The sequence below is a fragment of the Fringilla coelebs genome (genome assembly GCF_963513975.1).
Source record: "Fringilla coelebs genome assembly, chromosome: 19".
Classification (NCBI taxonomy): Eukaryota; Metazoa; Chordata; class Aves; order Passeriformes; family Fringillidae; genus Fringilla; species Fringilla coelebs.
The window spans coordinates 4039355-4065412 of record NC_140045.1 but is presented as its reverse complement, the minus strand read 5'-3'; the positions used below and the strand labels follow the sequence as shown (position 1 = coordinate 4065412).

The window sequence follows — 26058 nt, the reverse complement described above, 5'->3', positions numbered from 1 at the left end:
CGGGGCGGAGGAGACTTGGCGGAGTTGGAGCGCGGCGCGTCCCCCCCCCGCCTCACGCACCCGCCCCGGCCGGCCCTGCCCGCCCCGTTCGGTCTCCGTCCCGCCGGGGCCCTCCCGGGGCCACCCCTATGGCTCCTCAGAAGCACGGTGGAGGAGCGGGGCCCAGCTCGGGCTCCGCTGGCGGCGCCGCCGGAGGAGGAGGTGGCGGCGGAGGAGGCGGCGGGTTCGGGGGCTCCGCCGCGGCGGCGGCTCCCGGTGGCAAATCCGGCGGTGCCGCGGGCGGCGGCGGCGGCGGAGGAGGCAGTGGGTACTCGGGCGGCTCCTCGGCCTCCTCGGCAGCGGCGGCGGCGGCAGCGGCGCTGCCCCCCGTGAAGAAGCCGAAGATGGAGCAGATCCAGGCCGACCACGACCTCTTTCTTCAGGCCTTTGAGAGTGAGCACCGGGTCGCCGGAGGAAGTGGGGGCCGAGCCGGCGGGACCGGCCCGAGCCGCCGCGGAAAGGGCGGGAGGAGGAGGGGAGGGCTGTGGGGAGCAGGGGCTTCCGGGGGTAAACACGGTCGGGGGATAGAGGGAGGGAGCGGGGCCGGGGGAGGCGGGGGCCGGCGGGTCCCGGGCGGAAGCGCGGGGAGCGGGGCCGGTGTGCGGGAGGGCGGCGAGAGGCGCCCGGGGCCCGCGGGGCGGAGGGCGAGGGAGTGTGTGTGTGTGTGTGCGCCCGCGCCCAGCGATGAACTTGGTTCTCAGTAGCACTTCCCATCAGGCTTTCGGAGCGGCTGGTTCCCTTCCCTCCTCCAGCAGCCCCTGGAGGCTCTGGGCATCGAGGGGCGAGGGGGCACTTTCTCCTTTGGCCTCTGCCGTTCGAGCCCCTTTCAGGGGGGGGACGCGATTAAGAGTTCACTGTACTTGGTTTTTCTTTGTTTGGCAATAATTTTCACTTAGTCGAGGTTTCGCATTGGAAATCGACCTTTGCGACCCAGGCATTCCCCTTGTGGGAGCTCCACATGGGAGGAGAGTCCCCCTGAATTCACTAGAAAGTTGTTTGTGGAAATCTGGTTTAAAAGCACCGTGGACCATTAAACTTAATTTTACTGAAAGATTTCTGTGCAGCTGCCAGGATCTGAAGGGAATTTTTAAGGCCCTACTTGAAGGCATGGTCCTGTTTTGGGATTGGTGCTGTCAATGCTCACATTTGCTGTAGACGGTGACAGTGTTGGAGTTTTTGGTGTAGTCTGGAATAAAGCATGGCCGTTTGAGTCTCAGTCCTTTTAACGATGCTCTGTATTCAGTAAATACTGTGCTGCAAATGGGTCAAGTCACAGACTTGAGTTTTAAGAGCTTTTTCTCGGTGCCCGAGGTGGAAAAAATTATTCTGCTTGTGCCTCAGTGTGTCAGACAGAAGCACAGAGCTGAGCAGGTGGGGATCAGGGGGAAGCTACAGTGTAGCTATACATACTTATATACATAATGTGTTAACTCCGTGTGCTGATATCATGGGAAAACTGCAGTAAGTAAATACAAGATCAGAGAAATCCTAACACGTGTAGTACTGAATTGCATTCTTCCTGACTGTTTTTGTCCCTTTTCAAGGTCATATGCTAGGAAAAGATAAAAGATTTATTTTAAGCTTTTGCTGAGTAATACAGACTTGTGAGACATATGTCTCTCTGCAGGTTGAAGAGTGTGTTTCAGAATTTTTCCACTTGAGAAAACTGATGTTGAAGCAGCAATGTGTTGCCTTTAAATTAAATTGCATCTTGGTGAATGTGACTTAATGTTTTCATATGTTAAGAAATTATAATTATGTCATGGGGTTTTTGAGACTGAAAAACATGGGATATCTTTTTCAAAGTTGTGAATACTCTGTATTTTCACTTTGTGGCAAAGTGCACATACCTTATTTTCTTTCTTTTATCTTGATTTGAAAAATACAGATTTTATTGTGATAATTTGCATCAAGCAGATTTTCACTGGCTTTCTTCAGACTTCTAAAAGGAAATACTGTGATCATTTTAAGATTTCTCTTTAATTATGTGTTCTATGGAGTCTTACATTCATAACTGTAGAAATAAGGCTGATTCATATCTTTAAAAAGGGGCAAGAGATAGAAAAAGCTGTCTTTTTCGATTTCTCATTACAGAATTCCACACAATAAGGTTTCCAGCAATCTGAAAGAGATGTTTTGCAATCCTATGAAAAGAAAATTTTATATTTCTTTAAAAATAAACTTTGTTTTCTTTATGACGGAAATGGAGACAGTGTTACCAGCCTTAACATGGCCATCAATACATTGTCTAGTCTCTTTTTTTCTCCTCTTGATGTGTATTAAATCATTTATAAGTTTTTTGCTGATGCTACTTTGTGAAGTCAGGTTTTATTTCAGTTCAAATAGGGAGTATTTCAGTTTAGTTTGGAATTCTTGTTAGAAATAACCTGATCCAGACAAAACCCTTCTTGTCCTGATTTAATTGGTTAAAACTAAACTGAAGGTCCTTCTCTTGTCTGTAGGCAAGTCTTGATCCTTTGGTTCTCAGACCTGTTTGAGATGATGCTGTTCTTTAGTGTCCATTTTGTGAACAGCTGAATTATCTTCTCTCCTTCTGCACTTGAAAACAGTAGTTGCTCTACTAAAAGCAGCATTAATTTCCCACCTTAGAATGATCCATAATAGATCATAGTCAAATGACAGTCCCTGTTCTTGTTTCAGTATCTGCTGCAAGTGACCTTGGTACTTGCCAGAAATGTAAAGCAATCAGAATCCAAATTATCTGGCTGTGTCAATTTATTGTGCTCTTTTGGTATGGTAGCAGATGTGTTCATTAACTTCCTGAAGAAAACTTACCTGTATGACCATAGGTTGTGATACATTGAGGTATTTTTCTGCCCCTTAATGATACAAAGGCTGTAAGGAACACATTTTGTGAAAAGGAGAGCAGTCAGAGCTTGAGTCGTGACTCCCGATTTGTGGCACCTTAAACAAGAAGTTGCTTTGTGCTGTAGGGTTGGTGAAGTAACCTTGAATGTGATAACTTGGAGTTATTTGGACGTTGTGATGCTTCACTTAATGGCTTTTGTGATAATTGTTGCAAAGTAATTGCCACACTGAGATACTTTTTGTCATTATAAGACTGTCCTTCTGGAGGTATAAGTTGCATTGGGTAACATGTGTTCCTTTCTCTTAGAACCAACACAGATATACAGATTTCTACGTACCCGGAATCTAATAGCAGTGAGTAATTGGTTTTATCACTCCTTTACTTTACACTTGTAGAAAATTTTAATTAAAGCATAACCATTTTCTATTTTTTCCCCCCTGCAGCCAATATTTTTGCACAGAACTCTCACTTACATGTCCCACAGAAACTCCCGAACAAATATCAAAAGGTAAAATTGTTTTTGTAAAGTAATCCTAAAATGTTCACCAAGTAGCAGAAGTCCAAAAAGCAGTGGAGGGTAACCTCCTGTTTTCTTTTTGAAGAACTTTAAAATGCATACTTCAGTGTACAGTTGATTTCTGAGACCTAAGAGGTTTTTGCAATGTTAAGTGTATGTGTAGCTTTATCCAAGTGACTTCTGTGGATACTGGGAGTATTCAAATGTGGAGAACTATCTGCAGAATCCTAACCAATTCTCTTGTGTTTGTTTTCTATTTTGGAGGAGAACTTACTAAAAAAACCCAAACAAAACTGTATTATATCCCAGCTCATGTAATCAATGGTGCTTAATTATAATCATATGAAACGTTGTATTTTAAACTGTAACCTAACCAGTTGTTTTTGAAAAAAATCAAAACCCAAATACAAAACTATTGGCTTTGTTAATTAATCATGAAAGAATCCAGTAATTATTTCTGTAGTTATTTTAAAAGCTGGAAAATGAAGCAGGTCTGTTTATAGTATTTTAGAAGAACTCCAGCAAATACTTTTAAAAGGTTGCTTTGAGCTGGATACACCTGAGAGATGGGCTTCAGTTCTGATATTGCAAAATAGTCATTCCTGTCATGTGAGGTGCTGCAGCTGCCTGTCACTGGACCTGAGAACACAGAAACACTGCAGAGGGACGAGTGCAGTGTACATTATTTATTAGCAGAATCACAAGGCCCTTCCAGTTACTTCCCCTTCACTGACAATCCTTTGTTAGAGTTTAGAATTCTTTTTTAACCTGAACATTTAGTCTAAAATATTTTAGCACCAAAGTTTTTATCTCTTAGAAACAGTTGCTGTGGGACTTAAGTACAACAAATATGCAACAAAATGTGATTATGGCAGACAATTCTAATTTAGACTTCATATTTAAATCTAAGGGAGGTAATGTTTGCATGATCTATTGATCAGTAGAATTTGCATATTTTTAATTAAAGGAACTGTTTATGGCATTATTTGGTCTCTTGGATATTGTTTAATGTTCCTGCTATGAGTTTTAATGCCACAATATCACTTTTTCTTAAAACTGAATCCATAACATACAATTTCAGGTACTTAGGACAGGTAATGATCAGATTTATTTATTTTTTTAAGTTGAAGTTGCAGCTTGCTTCTTCTTTAAAAAGTTATCAAAATTAATTTTTTGCTTGTTTTAAAGTGAGTCAGAACAAAATGTTAAGAAATTATTTTCAGGCTATTTTGTTTTTTTGTGGTTTAGTTTTGTTTAGTTTTTCTAACTAGAATTGTACTACAGGAAGTTCTTCCTTATAACTTACATTGATTCATTATTGATTGCAATGTGTATGTTACCTGAAAATGTTCTGTTGCATATCTGCTATCCTTGCTGGGAAGCAAAAGACAATTCTTTGCCTGTGCATTGTTATCCACTGTTCCAAATTTCAATTGATTCAGCTGCGCAGGTAGTTCTTGATTTGAAATATTTGAAACATACTAATTTGTATCAGTTCCCTCAGCACTTTGTTTTAGAACTGTGAGTTTAGTTGGGAGGTGTTCTAGTAACAGACAGATTCTAGCTGTTTCTTTCAATAGTTCTGTCAGTGCTGACTAATTGAAATCGTGCTTGTAATTAATTTTAAGAAGATTAAATAAAAGGTGTGAGTATGTTTTCTTTATAAAAACACAATAATGCAACAAAATTGAGCGAGTATAGTTGAAAGTGAAAAAGACAGAAAGTAATTGTGAAGTGTGTTCCCCTGGGTTCCCCCTGCCCTTTCCATGCTCACTCAGTACTGTGGCCCTTCTCTTTCAGCCTACTTAAAACCACACGAGTTGGAATTTAAAGGTAGTTTTGACTTTGAGATTGGTGAAAGAGTGTTAACTGGACTTCCTGGGGGGATTAGCAGGATCCTTGTTTCCTGATCTGTGCTGGTAAATACTTACAGATATGCTCAAGATCTGAATCACTGTTCTTCCTTCAACACAAGTAGTTAAGGTCTATGATCTCATTGTTTTGGTGAAAAGGGTACTTTAAAGAGAGAAAATATCTGAACTATAGAAGATCATCGTGAGGTTTATATTAAGAAAAATCTGTGTTTTGGTTTCAGTACAGTGAAAGTGTTAGTAGAGTTCTCTTTGCAGAGAAGTCTTTTCTGGAGCTGCATCATTGTTAGCCTGCTTATGTGCAGTATACATGTATATTAATTTATTCCCCTAGAACTCCTAAATGTTGCCATTGTTAAATTGCTGATAATTTTGATTGCCATTTCAGTAATCAGTATCATAAGTAAAATATAAAGAACTAATCTCTGAATTCAAAGACCTTACTTAAAGAATAGTAACTGTGACTCCACATCTTTTACCTCCAGCTCTATGATAGTCTGATAAAATTGCCAGATAAATTTATCACTTGGAGGTAGGGAACTAAAACTGCATTTTTACCAGGAAATGATCTATTGATATTGCTCCACATGTTTAATACTGAGAAAGTGTTTAGAAAACCTAGAATGCTTAGAGCATAGAAAAATAGTCATAGGGGCTAGTTAGTGGGCATGTGTCAACCTGGGCTAAACAGGTCTTGAAGTTGCTGCTTATTGGAGAGGTGATGGGCTTTGGTCAGCCAATACTTGTTGGAGAGCTGAACTGGACTTTGTGTCTCTGGGTCTGTCTTCAGGTGTTAGTATATTATTAGACCTAATTATGGTGTTGGAAAGATGTTAGTAACTGTTAATAAAATTGCTTCACAGACAGTATTTGGATAAAGGAATACTTATATTGTTTATTGGCAAAATAATGACATGCTATGATGTGACTTCTAGTACTTTGCTAATTATTACTTTTCTTGTCTGGAATAAGAGTGGGTGGAGAAAGGAATGCACAAGATGCACATACTTGTTACACAAGTGAATGCTGTCTTGAAAATCCTGAGTGTGAGGGATGGTTATTATAAAAACTTGATTTTGTCTGTTTGCATAAATAGTAAATAATTTTAAAGGAATTTCTGCTCTTACAAATTAACTTCAAAGGCAAAAAAAATTTATTAGTTGCTATTTTTAGTTTCTTTGAAAGATTTTTTTTTTTTTTTTTTTTTTTTTAGGAGGGCTGTCTTGTTTTGACTAACCTGAGTCTGGATTTAGCAAAGGCTGTGCCACTGTTCTTTTTGGATCAATAATGGTCACATACTAAATACAAGTTGGGTCAGATGTTAGTGTATTTTATGAAAGATTGTTAACTTTCCCCCATTCTGGGATCATGTTTGTCTCTTAGCTGGTTTTTGGCTCGTGTTCTGCTCATGGCATAACTTTGGTCTAAATCTGTTTTAAGCAATTCCTCAGTCTGGAGAAAGCCCTCTAAACTTGCTGTTCTGCAGAACAGTGGCTGATTTTGATGAGCTGGAGCAGAGTGCACCCAGTGACATTTTACTTTAGAATCTGAAACTTTTAATAAATTGCTCTGTTCTTAACATCTCTTGCTTTAAAGTTGAGCACTGCAGTGTTCATTTTAACAATCCCACGTTTAATGTAGGTGAGTCAGTTCTTCAGTCTCATGTGTGACTCTTGGGCTGAGTAGAGCTTTGAATCAGTGATTGTTTACTACACAAATCATAATTGTTTTTCTCCTTGTTATGAGTGCAGCCCTGTAGTTTTTGTTGCCCAGTGTTGCTGTTTAGTGCCCATGTGATGTGTAACTCAATCATTCAGGAGCATTACATGCATACTCTGCAGACAGAGTGACATCAGTGTTTCTTCAGTCAGGGTATCTCTGTAGACAAATGCTTCCCACTTCCCCTAGAGCACAGTGTTGTTACCTCTGCAAGAAATCCAGTGTTTGGTAATGGTTTATGTTCTTCTTACTCCGTTTTTCTGAGGTATAAATGTAAAGGAAAGATGCCCTCACACTCTTGTGTTGTCACTGTAGTCAGGTGCAATTTTGTGGGCATCTAGATGCAAACATTAACTTGCCTTTAATGAAAAATGGAGAGACTGTTCTGTAACATGTTGAATAACTTCTGCTCATAAGTGAGCTTTATTTAGCAATGAGCATGAAATTGTATGTATGGTAGAACAGGCTGAACATATGAGCGTGAGCAGACTGATGTCAGAGTTACAGAGAGGAAAGATTTGAAGTGATTATTCTCTGTGACATTGTTGTCATTGTGCCCTGTTTCCTGTGGGTGGGTTCCAAAGGTTGCTTCCAAATTCATTGCTCTTTGCATTGTGTCCATGTAATAGAAATGTGTGGAGAAATAAGGGTTTGGGGTTTTAATTTGGCTTTAAACTCTTCTGTCCTATAAGGTTTTATGTGATTTTCATTATTATGATCAAGATCAAAATAGTAATGACTGAGGGGTTGACATGTCAATTCCTGGTATGTATAAGTGTCAGTAAAACAGGAAGATTGTCTTTGACAAAGCTGAAATGTGGTTAAACATGTTTTTTGTAAGGGTTTCAATATGTTGCTGTTAAATGAAACTTAGGAGCAGTAGGATTACTGTTGCAAGGTCTGGGTTTAATTCCTTGTATTATTTTAGGTACTGCTTGAGAAGCAGTTGTGCCCCTTATAATACAGGCATGATACTAGGTCTAAAAAAGTATATATGTGTCTAAAGGGTGTTTTCTGAAGAGAAGGCTAAAATGGTATATAAAGACATGGAAAATCAAGTGAAAACTCAGGCTGAGTACATTTTCTTGCTGTAAGCTGTGGATATAGCAGCTGTGTAAAACTATTCTTTTTGCTTTTTCCTCACAGGAAAACATTCAAAGTAGATGACATGTTATCAAAAGTAGAGAAAATGAAGGGAGAACAAGAATCTCACAGGTACTGTCCTGCTGTGAATTTGTGTGTGGGTATAAATGAGTACATGCAGGGGCTGTGAATCAGAAATCCTTTTGACTGATAAAGTGCAAGTGATAAAGAGTCATTACTCGAAGCAAGGTAGTTGGTATTGGAAATGTTGCTTGCAGAATCTTAAAATGTGTGTATGTATGCTGGTCACTTAACTTGGAGAAAAGCAGTGTTGGGAATATTCAGTATTTGTTGTGGCATCTCTTAAAATGTGTATTGAAACCTCAAATAGGTATTTGCCTTAACTTTGTTTTTAAGAGTGTCAGTTGTCAGTAAGTAATCTGGGTGTGTTGAAATTAAAAGTAAAAAGGAGGTGGATTTGGGAAAATATGAAGTTTTATTACTTGTAGTTTATGTTGTTGTATACTTGCTATTTTTAACCTGTTCTTTTCCCACAGTGTTTGCAAATCATTAGATTACTTCAGAGGCAACTGTGCTACAGTGTAGTCTGAAACAAACTTACAAATTTTGTGTTCTAAGAGGTTTTATGGATTTACTATATATTATTTTTCTTAATTATATTTTGCTCTACATATTTTATTTAGTTGCTTTGTTGAAACAACATAGAGTATTGACTTGTGTGCGTTGTTTTTTGTGCTTTCAAAACTGTAAAAAATGTTCTTTAATGTGGAAAAGTAACATGTATAAATGATGCAAGTTGGTGTAGATAGAGTCCTTTGAATGCTTGAGCTGTTGGGCACTTCTGCTGGTCATCTCAGAGCTCTTGGGAATGTTTGTGTTTAAAAATAAGTGTGGAGTGTCAGGTTGTATCTGCCTGAGAAGCGAAGGTGCACAAAGTTTTGTCTGGTGGGATAGTGGGACAGATTATATTTTTTTTAATGTGTACTTCAGAAAACTAAGTGGTTTTGGGACCCTTTTTAATCTAGGTTTATGAATACCTGTTTTCAACAGAAATACGTCCTGAATTTTATGATTTGAAATAAGATGTGTCCATGGTCAGCAGAATAAGAATAGTCTAGGCTGTGGAACAAAACAGATGCAGTTATTATTTTGATTGCACATGTTATGAGTGATTGGGACTTGATTAAACTGATAGCTTTATTTCTAAAGGTGCAGGTTCTCCCTTGTAAAGATTCTCATTACTGTGCTTAAAATACTTGTTGGTTTGCTTTTCTTTTATTTTACACTAAGCCTGTGGTTCAAGGTGAAATTCTAGAAAATTTCCACCAAAACTGAGCGCTGTTGCTGATGACTGTCCAGCAGTTGTGTTTGCCTGCCTGTGAAGGCAGGATCTCCTGTCTTCAGGCAATGTTCTTCTACTGCAGTGTTTTGTTTTTGTTTTTTTGTTTTTTTTTTAATGTATCAAGTCATGGAGTACACAGAGTAAGTCTGTAAAGAGAAAATTGATGTTCAGTTCTGCATCAACTGCAAATGCTGTTTCCAGGCAGTTTCCAAGTTAAGAGGATGGACTGAATCATTAGAGTTCTGTACTGAACATCAGTGAAGTGGTTGCTGTGAGAAGAAAACACTTATTTGTTCTAACATTTCCTTTTTTTTTTTTCCCCTCCTGTTTAGCTTGTCTGCTCATTTGCAACTTACATTTACTGGGTTCTTCCATAAAAATGGTATGTTTGCCAATTCATTCATTCCACTGTTAATTTGTATAACATCTTTGAAATTAGTACAGATCTGTGAGGGGAATATTTGAATGTTATTACTCTCAGCTGTTTGGATGCAGGTTTTAATTTACTTGTTCAGCCTGTCTCATTAGTTCTGATTCAGTAGTGCTTTAGAAATGCTGTAGTGTAATTGTGATGTTAAGAAGATAAGCTTCAGGGCTTTAGTCAAAACAGTGATTTTGAGAAATCCTTCAAGCCATCATCCATTCAAACGGAAATAGACCTTGAAGAAAGCGATTCTTTCCCAAAGAATGTGATTTTTCTGGGAGTGTGTCTTTGGTGTTTGAAGTAGCTTTAAAAAACCCCACAGCCCTCAAATAGTTGGAAGATTCAGTGGCTTCTACTTTAAGATAGAAGTGTAAGAAAAAAAATAGGCTGAGTCTAGAAATGAAGGAAAGCCATGTCAACGATTATAAAAGCCATGGAAATCATATTTTAGTGACTTGAAGTCATTCCATGGTGTCCTTCAAGCACATAAGGATTTGCCTCTCAACATCAGAATATTGGATTTCCTTGACCAGAATGAAGAGTTCTATTCTGTTTTATTCTATTCAGACCTCTCAGAGTAAAAACTGTTTTTCCATTAAAATAAAATTATATTTCTGGATTTTTGGTTGCCACTGCTGATCGCTCCACTGGCAGAAGCTGCCTTGAGGATTCCAGGCTCTAGGAAATTTATTGTGCAGTCTCTGAAACTAAGTCTTATTTTCTAAGACTTTTTTCAAGTTTGTTTGAGAGTCCTTTAAGAGCTATTGTGCATTTATTTAGCCTTGCATAATAAAGGGGGGGTGGTGTAATTTTGTTTTGTTTTCCTATATGATAGCATCTAGATCTTAGGCCCAAATTTTAGGTTTGCAAGCTGTAAAGAAAAAAACTGGGAAAAATAATTCAACTCATCTGTAATTAGCATATTCTAACTGTCCTTAAATCTACCCATAACATTTTTCTCTGTTACAAAAAAGGTAACAAGCTTGCTCTTTTAAACTTTAGAGATCAGCTATGCCTTTAAATCAGCCAATATGAGAATAATTAGGTTATATTCTCAAGTGGAAATTTGTAGTAAGTTTGGGGAGAGTTGAAACAAAGAATGTGGTTAGAGGTTTTTATACCTGGGATGTGCCTGTGGTTAAAAAGTAATTGCAGGTAGATTTATATCATTGAATAGATCTTCATTTTTCCAGAACTTAAAATACTTTTCTGTTTAGATAAGCCATCACAAAACTCAGAGAATGAACAAAATTCTGTAACTCTGGAAGTACTGCTGGTGAAAGTTTGCCACAAGAAACGAAAGGTAAAAATGATCTGACAAATGATTAATATACGTTAAAGCAAAATGTTTATCTGCTTCTAGAATATCTAAGTAACACTGCCTTATAGTGATGCTTCTGTTGAAATTAGCCTTTAAATTTAAGAAATAATGTATTCAAGTTGTTTTCTATTGGATTTTGCACTGTTTTATGAGAAATTAATTTTTAAAAACATTCAGCTCTGTTGATTGAATTCAGCTTGTAAATCATATCCCCTTGTATATTTCAGCCACTTCTTGTTTTACCTCAGTTTTTGTGTGTCACATCATTAAAGTATTCATTCTCTTGTGATGTCCGGAGCCTTAAGGGAACCAGGCAATCACAAAATTATAAAATAGCCTGTGCCTTTCAGGGTTTAGGTGTAAAAAGGAACAAACTGTAATTGTTTTGAATTCCTCAATCATCTGCCAACTCCTCTCTTTCCTTGCTTTTTCTGTATCTGTGGTTTTTACTTTGTGGTTATTTCAATTATTGCAGATTTTAGCTACCATGAATCAGAAACAATTTTGCATTTATTTTTAAAGCATCTTTGAATTTGCTTGCAGTTTTAACTGTACTTATTTCACATCAGTTGGCAAATTATTTCCCCAACTACAAGAATATGGGAGGCTCATTTATGCTTTAGGTTTAAACCAGAAAGGGAAAGGTTTGCAGTCAGAGCTGTGTGTTCTTTCCTAATGCTAGTCTGATTTGACAGGTTTTTAAGAATTAATACTGTTTCTAGCCAGTTTTGTTAATTATTGTAGTATGGATAAATGTAGTGAGATCAGGAGGTGCTAATGGTTATTCCAAATGTTTTGCTGCAAGTTTCATATTTAGGCCATCTTGTCTTGTTTTCCCAATTCTACACAACGTTCAATGATCTCTTTGACAGGTAATTGAATATAGTAAATCCTAGGTAAGTGGTTCTTTATCTCACAGATAGCACAAAATGTACTCTGAAATATTGCAAGGAGAAGATAGAAAGCCTTTGAAAAAAAAAATATAACCAAAACATTTAATTTCTTCAGGTAAACAGAATTAAATTAGTATTAATGACTGTTCCACCATCTTTTTAAGTGCCTCATGTTAGTGTTATTTTATTCACATAGAAAAAGATGGCTGCTGCCAGAAAGGGTTATAGAATGCCAGTTTTATTTACATTTAAAAATATCTGGGTTTGCATTTAAAATCTGAGATTGTTCCAGATTTTTTTATTTATATCTGTTACAAGGCTTATTATAAGGCTTATTTTCAAAAGTTGGCAGAACAAATGCAGTTTAGAAATGGCATCAATTTAAATACTTAATGTCTTTACTTTGAAGCCTAAAAACCTGAACCCTATCTTTCTTGTTTTGCTGCAGGATGTCAGTTGTCCCATAAGACAGGTTCCTACAGGTAAAAAGCAGGTGCCTTTAAACCCAGACCTCAGCCAAATAAAACCAGGCAACTTCCCATCACTTGCAGTTTCCAGTAATGAGTTTGAACCAAGCAACAGCCATATGGTGAAGTCTTACTCATTGTTATTCAGAGTCACTCGCCCAGGAAGGAGAGAATTTAATGGACTGATCAATGGCGAAACGAATGAAAACATTGGTAACTTCACCCTTGAAATCTGCTCTTTTAAATCTGCATGTGTGGAGTTGTCTGGATGAGCAGTGTGGGTCACACTGTGACAAGGGCCAGTAATAAATGAGTGATTGAGCTTTTATTTGTTTGCAGTCTCTTTTGAGATGGGGATGAAATTCAGCTGCTAGTTAGAAATTGTGCTTCTGCTTTTGTGTAAATTTAACACCACTTGTTACTGATGTGATGCTGAAGGTGTGGGGCAACGCTGTTAGAGAGCCCTGTGGTCACTGAGACTGTCCTCATTGCTCCACCAACACTGCTTACTACAGACTCACTGTGGGTGATATCAGTGTTTCTCAGCAAAACTAAATGACAAGCCAATAGAAAAATACCTCAGTAATAAATTTTTAAAAGTTATTTTCTTAATCTTGTTGAGAAGTGTTATAATACAAATGTTTCAACTTGGAGAGTACATGTAGAATGAAAAACTTTATTTCTCACTATTTTATAGCCACAAGAGGAGGAAGATCAAATCCCAAATTCTTTATGCTGACAGAATAATACAATGAAATTATAAATACACGAGAACACACCTAAAATATGATTACTGTTAAGCTAAGTGGTCTTTTATTGCATTGTCCTTCTCTATTGTATGGCACATCTGACACAATCATTAGGCAGTTATATTTGTGAGTGCATAGAGACTCTTGGATCTTTTTAGCTGTGCTGTGCAGTGATTGAATACCACATTTCTTATGTGCAGATGTCAATGAGGAGCTTCCAGCTAGAAGAAAAAGAAACTCTTCAAATCGTGAAGATGGAGAAAAGACATTTGTAGCACAAATGACTGTATTCGATAAAAACAGGTAATATTGTAAAAAAAATTTATAGCTTCTATTAATCATTGTATTAATCATTTTTAATCATCATAATATTAGAAATTTGATAATAAGCTTCTTTGTCACAGTGTAGATTGTCTTTGGCTGCATTTTAGTTGTTATTTCCAATAAGAACTTATGTTTTTAAAAAAAAAAACCTACAGATTTCATAACCCATTTTATACTGAGACCTATTCAGTGACTACTGTAAATAATTCCCATCTGTGAACTTGAATATTGTCCTGGTAATTTGCAGCCATTTGTCCGTTCCTTGCCAGTTTTGTCATTTCTCTGGTTCTGCTAAAGATCAGCATAATTAAAAAGTTAAACAAAGAAAAGGTCTCTGAAATACCCTTGCTGCTTGCACTCTGTTGAGGGCCATAATTTTTCCCATGCCCAGAGTGTTGCTGGTGCAGTCACAGGTCTCATTCTGCTGACAGCTACAGAAGACATCAGTTCTCCATTACTACAGGATAATCAAACAAGTAATTAAAATTATAACTACTCTGTCATGTTGTTTAATTATTTATTATCATGATCCTACTTAATGTATTTCAAGGAAGGTGGAGTGTGGTGAACTCACATGTCAATACCTTAGAGCACTCTAGATTCACTTAAAAAGATAAGGACCAGACCATTTCCTGGGTAGACATTTTGGTTCTTTGTGCTGCAAAGGATCATAGTGCCAACAGCCAAAATATAGTACATGAAAATAAGAATTGTTTCCATGGAAAATGCAGGTCCCAGGTAGAGATAGGTATTTACATGATTTCTTTATCAATAAAAATGGAGCTTGAAGAAAGAGCTACTTAAACCAGATCCAACTAATTCTGACAAAATGGTTGTTTATCCAAATAGGGTTTTAGAAGTATGTTTTGAGTTTGGGTTTTGAAGAAATTTTCTTTTCTAATTTGTATCTTCTTGAAGTCTTAACAGTATTTTGTTATTTTCTGTTACTTTATTCCACGGGATAACTTCAATATGCTAAGCAACATATGAACCATTAGATGGTTCTGTAGTGATGATAAGCAAGCACATTCTCAGGCATGTTGTTGTATAAATGAGGCTGATTTGCAGCAGAACCAAATAATGCATAAAAATGTATATATTTTTGGTTTAGTATTTAACATTTTCCTTTGTTATGGCTGATGGTTGCTTAAGATTTAGACCTAGTCAAATTTATTTTGCCTAAAAATATGTCTTTAGGTTCATGGAAATTTAATTACTGTGAAATAGTGTATTTTAATAGACAAACAATAGAAGAGCCTTTTTACACATAATACATGTTTTGTCTTGACAGACGCTTGCAACTTCTGGATGGGGAATATGAAGTGGCCATGCAGGAAATGGAAGAGTGTCCCATTAGCAAGAAAAGAGCAACATGGGAAACAATTCTGGATGGGAAGGTATGGATTGTTTTAGTGGCCAAGAAACCAGGAAATAATTCTCTCTGGGAATGTATGGACATACATTTTAATTTAGCTCTCAATTTAGAAAGCTTTGGCTACACTGAATCATTAATGCAAGCAGATGTCAACTACTGTAAGTATGGCAGCTGTCTCTTTTCAGTGACTTCTGAATTCCTGACCTAGGAAATCAGGCAGTTTAAATGCTATTCTAACAAGTTGGACATTTCAAAAAGCAGCAAACTGCAGAATATTTAAGAGGAAGAAAGAGGAACCCAGACAGGTGTGATCTTATGTACATAGCTTAAGAGAATGCTGATAAAATGGAGTGGTGAAAAGAAGGGGGTGTATCAGTGTAGGAGGAAGGCTTGAGCAGAGAGAAGTTGACTGAGGTGAATCAACACTCAGTGATGCAGTGATTGTATGTACTTACATAGTCATGCTCACATGTCCTGGGAGAGGATGAGTTGTAAGTGATTGGAGAGAAGAACATGAAGATTCCAGATGGTTGCAAAGTATTTGTGTCTCAACATGATCATATAATTATGAAAAAAGCAGAGATGATCCAAATTATATAATAGAAGAACAGTTATAAGCTCAACTATCCTGATCAGCCTCTACCTGCATTAAAATCAATTACATAAATTACACAGTTTATGTTCTGTGGATATTTTCTCATGATTGTTTTTATGAAGACACTTATTCTCTGGGTTTTTTTTACTTCCCCCACTCTCCAGAGGTTGCCTCCATTTGAAACATTTTCTCAGGGACCTACACTTCAGTTTACTCTTCGTTGGACAGGAGACACAAATGATAAGTCTACAGCTCCTATAGCTAAGCCTCTTGCAACAAGAAATTCTGAAAGCCTCCCTCAAGAAAACAAGCCCAATTCTGTTAAACCTACTCAGACTATAGGTAAGCAAACTTTGGTTTTGCTGCTGAATAATCATCTGCTTAACCCTTTTGTGCTTAGAGCTCACTGGTGCAGCTGCTTCAAGTTATTCTCATCAGGAAAAAGCAAAACTGAGTGGGCTTTGTTGTATCCCCTATTTTGTCATTTTTAAGGTTAAAAGCTATGCATCAGGACAATATTGAAGTGATTATATAAATCCTGCTGTGAAATACATTGGGGAAAATCCCCACTTGGATTTCTGAGATTGTCTGGTTTGGCCTACTCACTCCAATTTGTGTTCTGTAAGTTTCTGGATTTATAGGTGCCCTACTTTCAGGTGGAATAGAGTTCATTTTCTTCTCAGTGGCTGCTTTACTGCTGTGTTTTGGATTTAGGATGAGAATAATTTTGATAACACTGATGCTTTAGTTGTTGCTAAGCAGTGTTTAGACTAAGTCAAGGACTTTGCAGCTTCTCACACCACCCCACCATCAAAGAGGCCAGATGACACAAGGGGAGGAGACACAGCTGACCCAGACTGGCCAGAGGGATATTCCATGTATGGCTTCATACTCAGTATAGAAACTAGAAGGAAAATTGGCCTAGATGCCATCTTTATTTTGTCTCACTCCCAGTTGTTTGTGACTTTGTATTACTCTTGTGTGGGCAAGTGAAGCTCAAAGACATCTGGAAAACTTATGTTGTACAGAGAACAACAGGTTGCACCTGTTGTTTCAACACCTATGAACATACCTAGACTCTGGATTGGCACCCAGTTCACTTCAGAGTAATCAGCATTTCCAAGCTTGTGACTAGACTGGGACTCTGAGAGTAAGGAATCTTCTAGGTCCCTGTTGTAGGAGTGATTACTTGGAGTGCAGTGGTTCTGTCCCCAGGCTTAGTCTCTGGGGTGTGCTGTGAGGCACTGCTAGTGAAGAGTTGGTAGTGCTTTGGAGAACTTGTCCAAAATGGCATTTCAGTGTGAGTTTGGTGATGTTTTGGAGATGGAGTAGTGACAGCAAGGAAATTGCTATTATTCATTTTCCAAACGTGGTTTTTATGCAGTTGTGTTACAGTAAATGTTGAGAAACTTAATGGTGAGACTTTCTAAGAGTGGTGATTCTTTGTGCTGTGTTTAGGGCTTTAGTGTGATAAAAAAGTGAGAGCAAGAAGAATTTCACCCTACCTGTGCAGAAGCCAGTGTCTAGAATGACCCCTAACATCCTCAGCCAACCTTACAGGCATCTTTCTCTTTGGAAAGAGTACAAGAATATTTAAATAAGACTGATACCTGTTCCCTGAATTGAGTATTTTACCTGAGCTAGGGATTGCAGGCACTTGGGTTTCTTCCATTAGGATGAATGGCTGACAGTGCACACAAACATGAAGTAATTCCAACAGAACCTGGGAGGTCCTTAACTTTTGCTGTAGAAATTGTTCTGCTTTCTCTTTACTTCCTTGTACTAGGCTTCCTTGTATTTTAGAGTTTCTTGGAGACCTGTATTGTAATTTGTTAGGCAGGCTTTATGCTCAGACTTGCAAAGGAAATGAGAGTTGAGTTGACTAACTCCAGAAGGTGTGTGGTAGTTTACTGTAACAAATGTAGAGGCAATAGGAACATTGCACGACTACATTGCCAGTGTAACCAGGAACCCATTTTTTCTTCCATCAGAAAAGCTAAAATCTTACAGTAAATTGACAAAGTTACAACCAGAGCAACTTTCCCAAATAATACAACCAACTCTTACACAGAAATGTACTGTAGTGTAATGTGTGCAGCATTGTAGGGTATTTGTTATGGTTGTGCTGTTTGCAGTGCCTGAATACCACGAGAGTGAAAACCGTACAAAACTTCTATCACATATTCTGATGAAGATCCAGTAAATCTTTCCCAATGGGACATACATTTGGTGTTGTCATTTTACTTTGGCATATTTCCCAAGGCAGACCAGTGGAATAAAGGCATCAAAGACTTTCTAAATATGGCAGCCTAAACTTTGCTATAATTACGAAGTTCTGAAAGTACTGAGCCATGGAATTGGGATTTTTCTGATGTGGTGCAGGCTAAAGTGTCAGGCTTCCTCTCTTTCTCATACAGACAAAAAATAAAATTTCCTTTCTTCTCCAAAATATTAAATATAAAATAAGTGCATCTTCTAAAAGTTAGATCCCTAGACCTGAGCCTTGTTTTCCCATCTTTATCACCATTCAGAAGCGAGTAGGGTCATTGCTTGGTTTCTCTTGAGGGCAGATTTATAAACCTGCTTAGTTATATGGGGTTTCTCATGAACTGTATGAAATCAAATACTGTTATAAAGTGTATGGAAGAGACTCAGAAGCAACTACACAGTGCCATTACACATACAATGTTCAAGGGTTAAAGGGTTAAATATTTTGTGTGTTTACTTACATTTCTGCTGCCTGTTAAGAGACTTGTGGAACTTCTGAAATCGCATTTAAGTGATGTGTTTGAATGCAGCAATCTGAAAGCAGGGATAGCTTTTATGTCCCAGCTTTTAGCTATACATAAAGAATTCTCTGCTGAAATGGAGTAAGAAAAATGTTGTTTTTTACCTGACCATTTTTAAGTTCTCTGAATGATTCTTCAGCACTTGAGATAATCTTGTGTTGGAAGTGGGCTCAGCCTGAAGCAAGCTGAGCATCCAGACTTCCTTGCTGGTAGGAGCTACTTATGTAGCCTCTTTCCTTCAGCAGCAGTGCCCTTCTCAGGACTGCTCAGAGCTTCCATAGTTGGGTAAGAAACAATGTTTGTCTGTTCCTGTGCACCAAAGAAACGTGTGTCTACATGTGTTTTTTTTCAGCTGTGAAAGAATCTTTGCCTACAGACCTTCAAACAAGAAAAGAGAGAGATGTTTTAAATGAACCTCGACAGAAGTTGCGAATATTTTACCAGGTATTAGAAATAATTGTTAAAGGGAAAAACTAAAATCGAAATATTGTGGGGGATTAAAATGTTTGCTTGGGAGCTGGGTGGAAATTTCCATTTGCCCTTTTTGTGGATGCCTTAAAGAGTCTCAGATTCACAGACTGAAAGCCATTCCACAGACTCCTCTTTATGGAAGTATTCTAGAAAACTAATCTTCTTGGGGGCACATCTGATACTCTGAAAGACAAAGGACATTCCTTTTTAGATTTCTGGAGGGGGACAGGTGGGTCTCCAATGGGAAAAAAATTCTTGAAATACCAGTGTTCCAGTACACTGAGCTCATATAGTGTTCCCAAGATCTAACTATTGCTCTGGAGGTCTCCTGTAACGACCTCCAGCTTGGTTTTGAGGGTTGGAAGTTAATGAAAGAAACTCATTTGGTGCTAATTCTGCTCTGCCTGTTGCTTTGTTTGCATCAGTTCCTTTACAACAATAACACGAGGCAGCAGACCGAGGCCCGCGATGACTTGCACTGCCCCTGGTGCACACTGAACTGTCGGAAGCTCTACAGTTTACTCAAACATCTTAAACTCTGCCACAGCAGATTTATCTTTAATTATGTTGTAAGTAACCATTTTGTAGTTCAGCACTATGAAACTCTGTACAGTCTGTAACAGATGCTACAAAGGCAGGGATTCTCTTTCCAGCTTAGTAAGTTGTAGGGCTGTATTTACAGGTTAGAAGCTGCTTTCTGTGGATGTTTTGTGTTACATGGAGGGGAAATATTGTCTTTGTTTAAATCTATAGATATTAAATAATGTTGGCCATTGGAGGCTGAATTCTAAATGTAGCTACTGTTTTTGCATCAATATGTTCTTTGATGTAGAAATTAATGTAATTGTATTTGGTTGGAAGTCTCTTGAAGCTAGAAATGTTCTTGCTAGCAGTCTTTTGCTGATACTTTGCTTAATTTTATAACTAGTTTTGAGTGGTTTTATACAAAACAGTAAAATAGTACAGAGCAAGGAAGCTTTAGTGTAATTTGCTTCTAGAGGTTAAAAATTATTTGGGTGTGCTGAAAGGAAACTTAGAGCCGTATCAGGTTATTGAGACATGATTTTTAAGGTATTCAGAATTTAAAGGTTACTTGTTTAAACCTCTTGATGCATTGTCATTACTGTCTGCTGAGTATTTGCAACTGTGCTGCAGTATCACCCAAAAGGTGCTCGGATAGACGTGTCCATCAATGAGTGCTACGATGGCTCCTACGCAGGGAACCCCCAGGACATCCATCGCCAGCCCGGCTTCGCCTTCAGCCGCAACGGGCCCGTCAAGAGAACTCCAATCACACACATCCTGGTGTGCAGGTGGGAGCTGCTCACAGAATCAGCTAGGCTGGAATAGACCTTGGAGATCAAGTCCAACCTATGACCTAACACCACCTTAGCAACCAATCCATGGCACTGAGTGCTATATCCAGTCTTTTTTAAACACTTCCAGGTCTGGTGACTCCACCACTTTCCTGGGCAGCCCATTCCAATGCCCAGCAAGTCTTTCTGTAAAGAATTTTTTGGCCCATAAACAAGATTTGTGATGCCTGGGGATTTGTGAATCTGCAGGTGCACATACACAGTGCTAAATTTCACTGTTATGACTAAATAAAATGTACCTGAAAGAGGATAACATCACCCATGATTTTTCTATATCTTTCCAATTGAGATATCCATTCATAACAATGTAGCTTTCTTTACCTGCCTTACCCTAAAGCTTTCCTTCCCCAAAAGGTGAAGTTAGAGGGTTGGATCAGGAACTCTTGGGTTTTTAATGGGGATTATTTAATTGTTGGGGATTCCCCCCCTCAACATTTTTGCAAGCTAGACCTTAAAATAATTGGTATTCATCAGTGGCAGTTGTCAGTATTTGCATCTGCTGACAGCAGTGGGCTCTCCTTTGGCAGGCCCAAGCGCACGAAAGCGAGCATGTCGGAGTTCCTGGAGTCGGAGGACGGGGAGGTGGAGCAGCAGCGCACGTACAGCAGCGGGCACAACCGGCTCTACTTCCACAGCGACACCTGCCTGCCCCTCCGCCCCCAAGAGATGGAGGTGGACAGTGAGGATGAGAAGGACCCGGAATGGCTTCGGGAGAAAACCATTACTGTAATTATTCCCTTTGTACAAAGTTATTTTAAGCGGATTGGGGTTTTTAAAAAATGATCTGCAGTTGTCCTAGGGAGCAGTTGGGCATACGTTGTGAAAATCCTGCATTTTGGGAGCAGAACGTTTTGCTGAACTACTGTTGATGGAAATTCTTGGAATTGAAGTTTTTTTTTTCAAGTATGCATTCAGTTTGCAGAGTTAGTTCAGTCCCCTTGAGTTTGAACAAGTTTTCATTGTTTGTGGCTGCTTTTCTCCTTCAAAGAGGAGATGCTGGAATCAGGAGCACACAGTTTGGGCTGTATATAATAAGAATATTATCATCAAAAGTCTCTACATCAAATGACAGTTTTCTAACTTATTTGACTGCAGAGCCTGAATTTTCTATATATATTTTTGTGTGTAAGTTGAATTTTGGGTATGCTCTCACTACTTGGCAGCAGATACGCAGTTCTGATGGGTGTGTTTGTTTCTTTTCCTATCCTTCCTCCCAATCTCCAGCAAATTGAAGAATTTTCTGATGTTAACGAAGGAGAGAAAGAAGTGATGAAATTATGGAATCTTCATGTTATGAAGCACGGGTATGTTACTGTGCTTAGTTTTGATACAAATAAATTATAGTATAGATTTGGTTGATCATTTTGCATTGTAATTCACTAAATACTTAAAATTCAGTTGGCTCAGCTGTTTGGGAAGGGGTCATTAAAGGATAATTTGTAATAAGCTTTTGAGAGTTTAAGCTTTTGAAGAAGTTGTGCCTAGTAGCGTTTGGGCTTTGAAAAGAAAAAATATTGGACTGTGTAATAGCTGTTCTCTGCAGTTACATTGATAAATCATGTTGTAGAGTATCTTTTTGTTTTTGAAAGTGTTCTGCTTGCATAATGATGGCTTTCTTATTTGACAGGTTTATTGCTGACAATCAAATGAATCATGCCTGTATGCTGTTTGTTGAAAATTATGGACAAAAAATCATTAAGAAGAACTTGTGTCGAAACTTTATGCTCCACCTGGTCAGCATGCATGACTTTAACCTCATCAGCATCATGTCCATAGACAAAGCTGTGGCCAGGCTCCGAGAGATGCAGCAGAAGTTGGAGAAGGGAGAATCTGCGTCCCCGACGGACGAGGAATCTTCTGAGGAACAAAGTGGGACAGCAAATGGATACAGTGAAAATACCATGAGAGAGAGGATTTCGGAAGTGGAAAGCATCTCAGGTGTCACGAAACAGAGCAAGAAGCAGAAGCTCTGAAGTCAAAAGTCAATTGTCATTCAACGGACAAGCATTGAAGTGACATTCTAGGGTGCATGAGCTCTATAAAGAATTACACATAGAAATACAGAGATTCCAAACAGGCACTGCTGGATGGAAATAAATGATTTCAACAAGGATATTGTTTAAACAGGGTTTTTATTCAGTTACTTATGCAAGTACTACATGTATATTGGTTTTGGTGATGTAATGACAATATTCTAAGAGTTTGAGCATGAAGAGCAATATAAATCTTTTTGTAATTTTAGTAATTAGTGTCTTAAGAACTTTATGGAATTTACATAATTTAAGTATATGTAAAACCGTTTTTTATATTAAGATTTTTGCATCTGTATCTGGCTGTTTTTCCTACCATGAATTTGTGAAACATTAGGGAAAGGGGATTGGGATACAATTTCTGCTTTTCTTATTTAGAAATTCTCCAGTTAGCTTTTTGTGAAAATAACGTCTGACTATTTACAGTTTAACCTTGATCCTTGTATTTGAAATCATTTATCAATTGATCATAAATTACAAATCAATTTTTTTTACACTAAAAATTATCAGAGTTGGCAAACTTAGCACTTCCTTTGTCTTGTGCCTGTTTGGAAACATCTTGACTTTTCACGTTCCAGACACAGTGAAGTACCACCTTGGCTTTTTGAGGTTTAACCAGCAGTTTGGGTTTCGTGGATAATTCTGATGTATTGATCGCCCAGTGTACCATTTTAAACTTGAACATTTAGCTCCTTTATATTTTTATTACACATCTACACAGCTACAGAGAGGGTTTGGGTGCAGCCCCTTGTGCCTGGGGTCGCCCGTCCTGGGTGCCATGCTAAGGCTGGAGCCTCGTGTCCGTCTGCAGGAGAACTTCCCGCCAAGTTCTCGCCTCAGCACAGACTGCAAGGCCAGGCCCTGGGTTTAGCTTTGGCTTTCGAGATGCCACTCTTGAGGGAAAAATGCACTGTAAAATTGGACCAGAAAATGTGTTGCACTTCTTATGTAAGTATTCTGTGATGTATTGTATTCAATACAGATACTAAGATGCTGACTAAACTATATTTGAGCAGTTTTGCACTGCTGTTAACACATTTTATGCATACGTTTACAGATTTTTTCCAATGGAAAGTGGTTTCACTACTGGTACAGTATCAGCACCGAAGGGTTTTATTCCAGCAAGCACTGTGGTTGAGTGACATCACCTCAATTTTTTATTATCCTTAAAATATTTCATTTTTCATATTCTTTATTTATAAAGGAACAATGCTGCTGTAAATACAGGTATTTTTTGTTTTTTATTTCATTCCATCACCATGAGATGCAGTTCCCTATTTGTTGAAGGGGTATATAAGCTTTCTAATGGTGTCTTCAGAAATTTATAAAATGTAAATACTGATTTTGATGGTCCTTAAGATGTGTTTAACTGTGAGACTATTTAACTAATGGTGTGGATGTGATTTGTCATCCAGTATTAAGTTCTTAGTCACTGATTTTGTGTACAAAATAGGAAAGAGGGAAACTGCAGCTTTTCATTACAAACTCCTTGAATTGCCAGCTCTCTTGAGTTTTAGCAAACTCTAATTATGCCTCTGGATAGTACATCATGCATTTCTCTCTGGCTTTAATTTGCTAAAGCTGTGCACATATGTAAAAAAATAGATTATTTTAGGGGAGATGTAGTTCTAGAATTATTGCTTATGTCATTTCTTAAGCAGTTATGCTCTTAATGCTTAAAAGAAGGCTAGCATTGTTTGCACAAAAAGTTGGTGATCCCCCCAAAAATAGTAATGAAATTACTTCTGTTCAGTAAACTTTGTATGTCATGTCAATTTATAATAAAAGCTGAAAAAATCCCCTTGTTTTCTATTTATAAAGATGCCTTTTCTATTTGTACTTTTGAAGATGCCATGTAAGCTGGTTAAAAAGAATTTGAATGGTACAGTAGATGTAAAACAAAAGAAAACCATCCCCCCCCCCCCAAAAAAAACCCCAAAACAAGTTCAGCTGTTTAAATGAACCATTGTTTTTCATTAAATGTTTATTTGAAATCAGCTTTTGTACCTGAAGTTCAGTAATACCAAGTCTGCCATGATGGGTGTCCAGTCATTCCATGTGCAGACACCTCAAGCAGCACCTCTAGAAACTCTCTTCTGCATGGCTTAAAACCTGGATGTGCTCTCCTTTGCCAGATTGTTACAGTTCTATTTAAGGTATCTCCATACATTTCCAGGGTTTTTGCCAGATTATAATGACTTTCATTTTCCTTTCTTGGGTAGGACTTGAATACCTGAGATGGGTTTAAGTTGTGCTTTACTGTGCAGAACTGAAATTTTTAGAAGTGCAAATGAAACATCGCTTGTGTTGTCAGTTGCAGAACTAAGATTTGTGTCATTTTTACATGCAAGTGTTAATTTTTCAGAGATTTTACAGAGTATTTGGCTTAAATGGAGTAAAGTTTAAATAAGTGTCAGTTTAAATCCTGTTTCTCTGGGACTGCAGAGGATGGATGCTCCAGGTGTTGTGGGACAAGTCAGGAATTGGATTGCTTGGCCAAGTAGTGACCGTGGAATGGCAGACACTGGAAACCTTTTTCCATGCTAGGATTCAGATCCTGAAATGCAGGTTGTGCCAGCTGGGCTCTGCAAACTGGACCTCAGGCTGCTGTTGGGCAGTGTGTTCTTGTCTCTGCCATTGTCTGGGTTCTTGAGCTGGCCTTCAGTGTGCTCATGGCAGGTTTTAATGATGTTTGGTACTTGGTGATCACAACAGATTTGTGAACCCCAATCTGGAACCTAATATGATTTTAATTTTTAATTCAGTGCATTAAATACTATATTCAAAAGTGGCAGATGAATTGTTAACCTTTGGTGTACATTGCTTGGAGTGTGTCTTGAATGTAGCCATTGAATTTTGAGGGGTGGGGTAAAAAAATTCACTGCCTGGAATGAAGCAGTTGCCCATTATTTGAAGTGTTCTGATTATTTATCTCATCAACAAAACCAAACTCCCAAACCATCTAATCCCCCAAACCAGAAATCTGGTTTTACCTCTGGGAATGCAGGAGGCATTCTGTGAGGGCAATTTTAACTGTGTTGTTCCAAGTGAAATATTTCTTAATTCACAGAAGTCTGGTGCCATCATCAGCGAGCGGAGCTGTTCCCTGTTACAAATCTGTGGTTTCACAGCCAAGAAAACAAAGGTTTTGGAGTAGGTAAGTCCTTCCTGGACTCTGACCTGCAGTTTTTAGGCTGTTCAATTTGAGAGTGAAGCTGCAGCTGTGGAGGAGAAACACTTGGCATCTTGTCATGAAGAAAGCTCATGTGAATGGAGTATTTATGAGAGAAAGCTGCCAAGTCAGCAACTTCACTTACTGGTTTCACAAGCAGTTTTTTCTTAAAAGAGACCAAAGAACTGGAACAGGCTCCAGGTAAAGCAGGACTAAGGGAATGAAGTAAAGCTGTGTGTTAGTCCAACAGGCACTTTATTTGAAGGTGATTAAATACCTCTGCTGCTGGCCAAAAACTACAGATGTGTAAGAGCTGCACCACAGAATGCACCAGTAAGAGATGGGAACAGTAAAATGGAGACAGAGACAAATCAGCTGGGATGGAATATTGAGGGAAGTAGCTTACAGATGCTGTAACAAATTGTATTAGAAGGGAAAAATATTTTTTTAAGAGATGTCCATTAAAATTTGGACATAAAGGTAAAGTGCAAAGGTGGGAAACCTGAAAATAAACTGGGACTTCTGAGGGACAGAAGATTAAATAAATTGGGGAAAAAAATGGGGAGAAGCTCTTAAAGATGACTGCAATTCTCTAGAAAACATATTCTTGTTAGAATGCTGTGGTGCTCAGCTTTGTGCCTCAATAAATA

The 26058-nt window shown here is 38.4% G+C and overlaps 1 protein-coding gene across 1 annotated transcript; it reads left to right on the top strand.

The window, feature by feature from the left end:
* SUZ12 (SUZ12 polycomb repressive complex 2 subunit) lies at positions 1-24178 on the top strand. The gene is made up of 16 exons (XM_084218288.1): positions 1-432; positions 3176-3222; positions 3313-3377; positions 8123-8191; positions 9755-9804; positions 11064-11149; positions 12509-12740; positions 13477-13579; positions 14892-14997; positions 15735-15912; positions 18712-18803; positions 19256-19399; positions 19986-20143; positions 20734-20932; positions 21431-21510; positions 21834-24178. Exons 1-16 carry the CDS (start codon positions 129-131, stop codon positions 22177-22179), a joined length of 2259 nt encoding a protein of 752 aa, XP_084074414.1. The 5' UTR covers positions 1-128; the 3' UTR covers positions 22180-24178.
* The last annotated feature ends 1880 nt before the right edge of the window (positions 24179-26058 follow it).

Bases quoted from the DNA above. Each gene is read 5' to 3' on its own strand.
- SUZ12 (XM_084218288.1), top strand. From the start codon at position 129: ATGGCTCCTCAGAAGCACGGTGGAGGAGCGGGGCCCAGCTCGGGCTCC. The intron at 12,741-13,476 runs GTAACTTCACCC...TCTTATGTGCAG, and splicing joins CGAAACGAATGAAAACATTG to ATGTCAATGAGGAGCTTCCA. The intron at 20,933-21,430 runs GTAATTATTCCC...CCCAATCTCCAG, and splicing joins TTCGGGAGAAAACCATTACT to CAAATTGAAGAATTTTCTGA.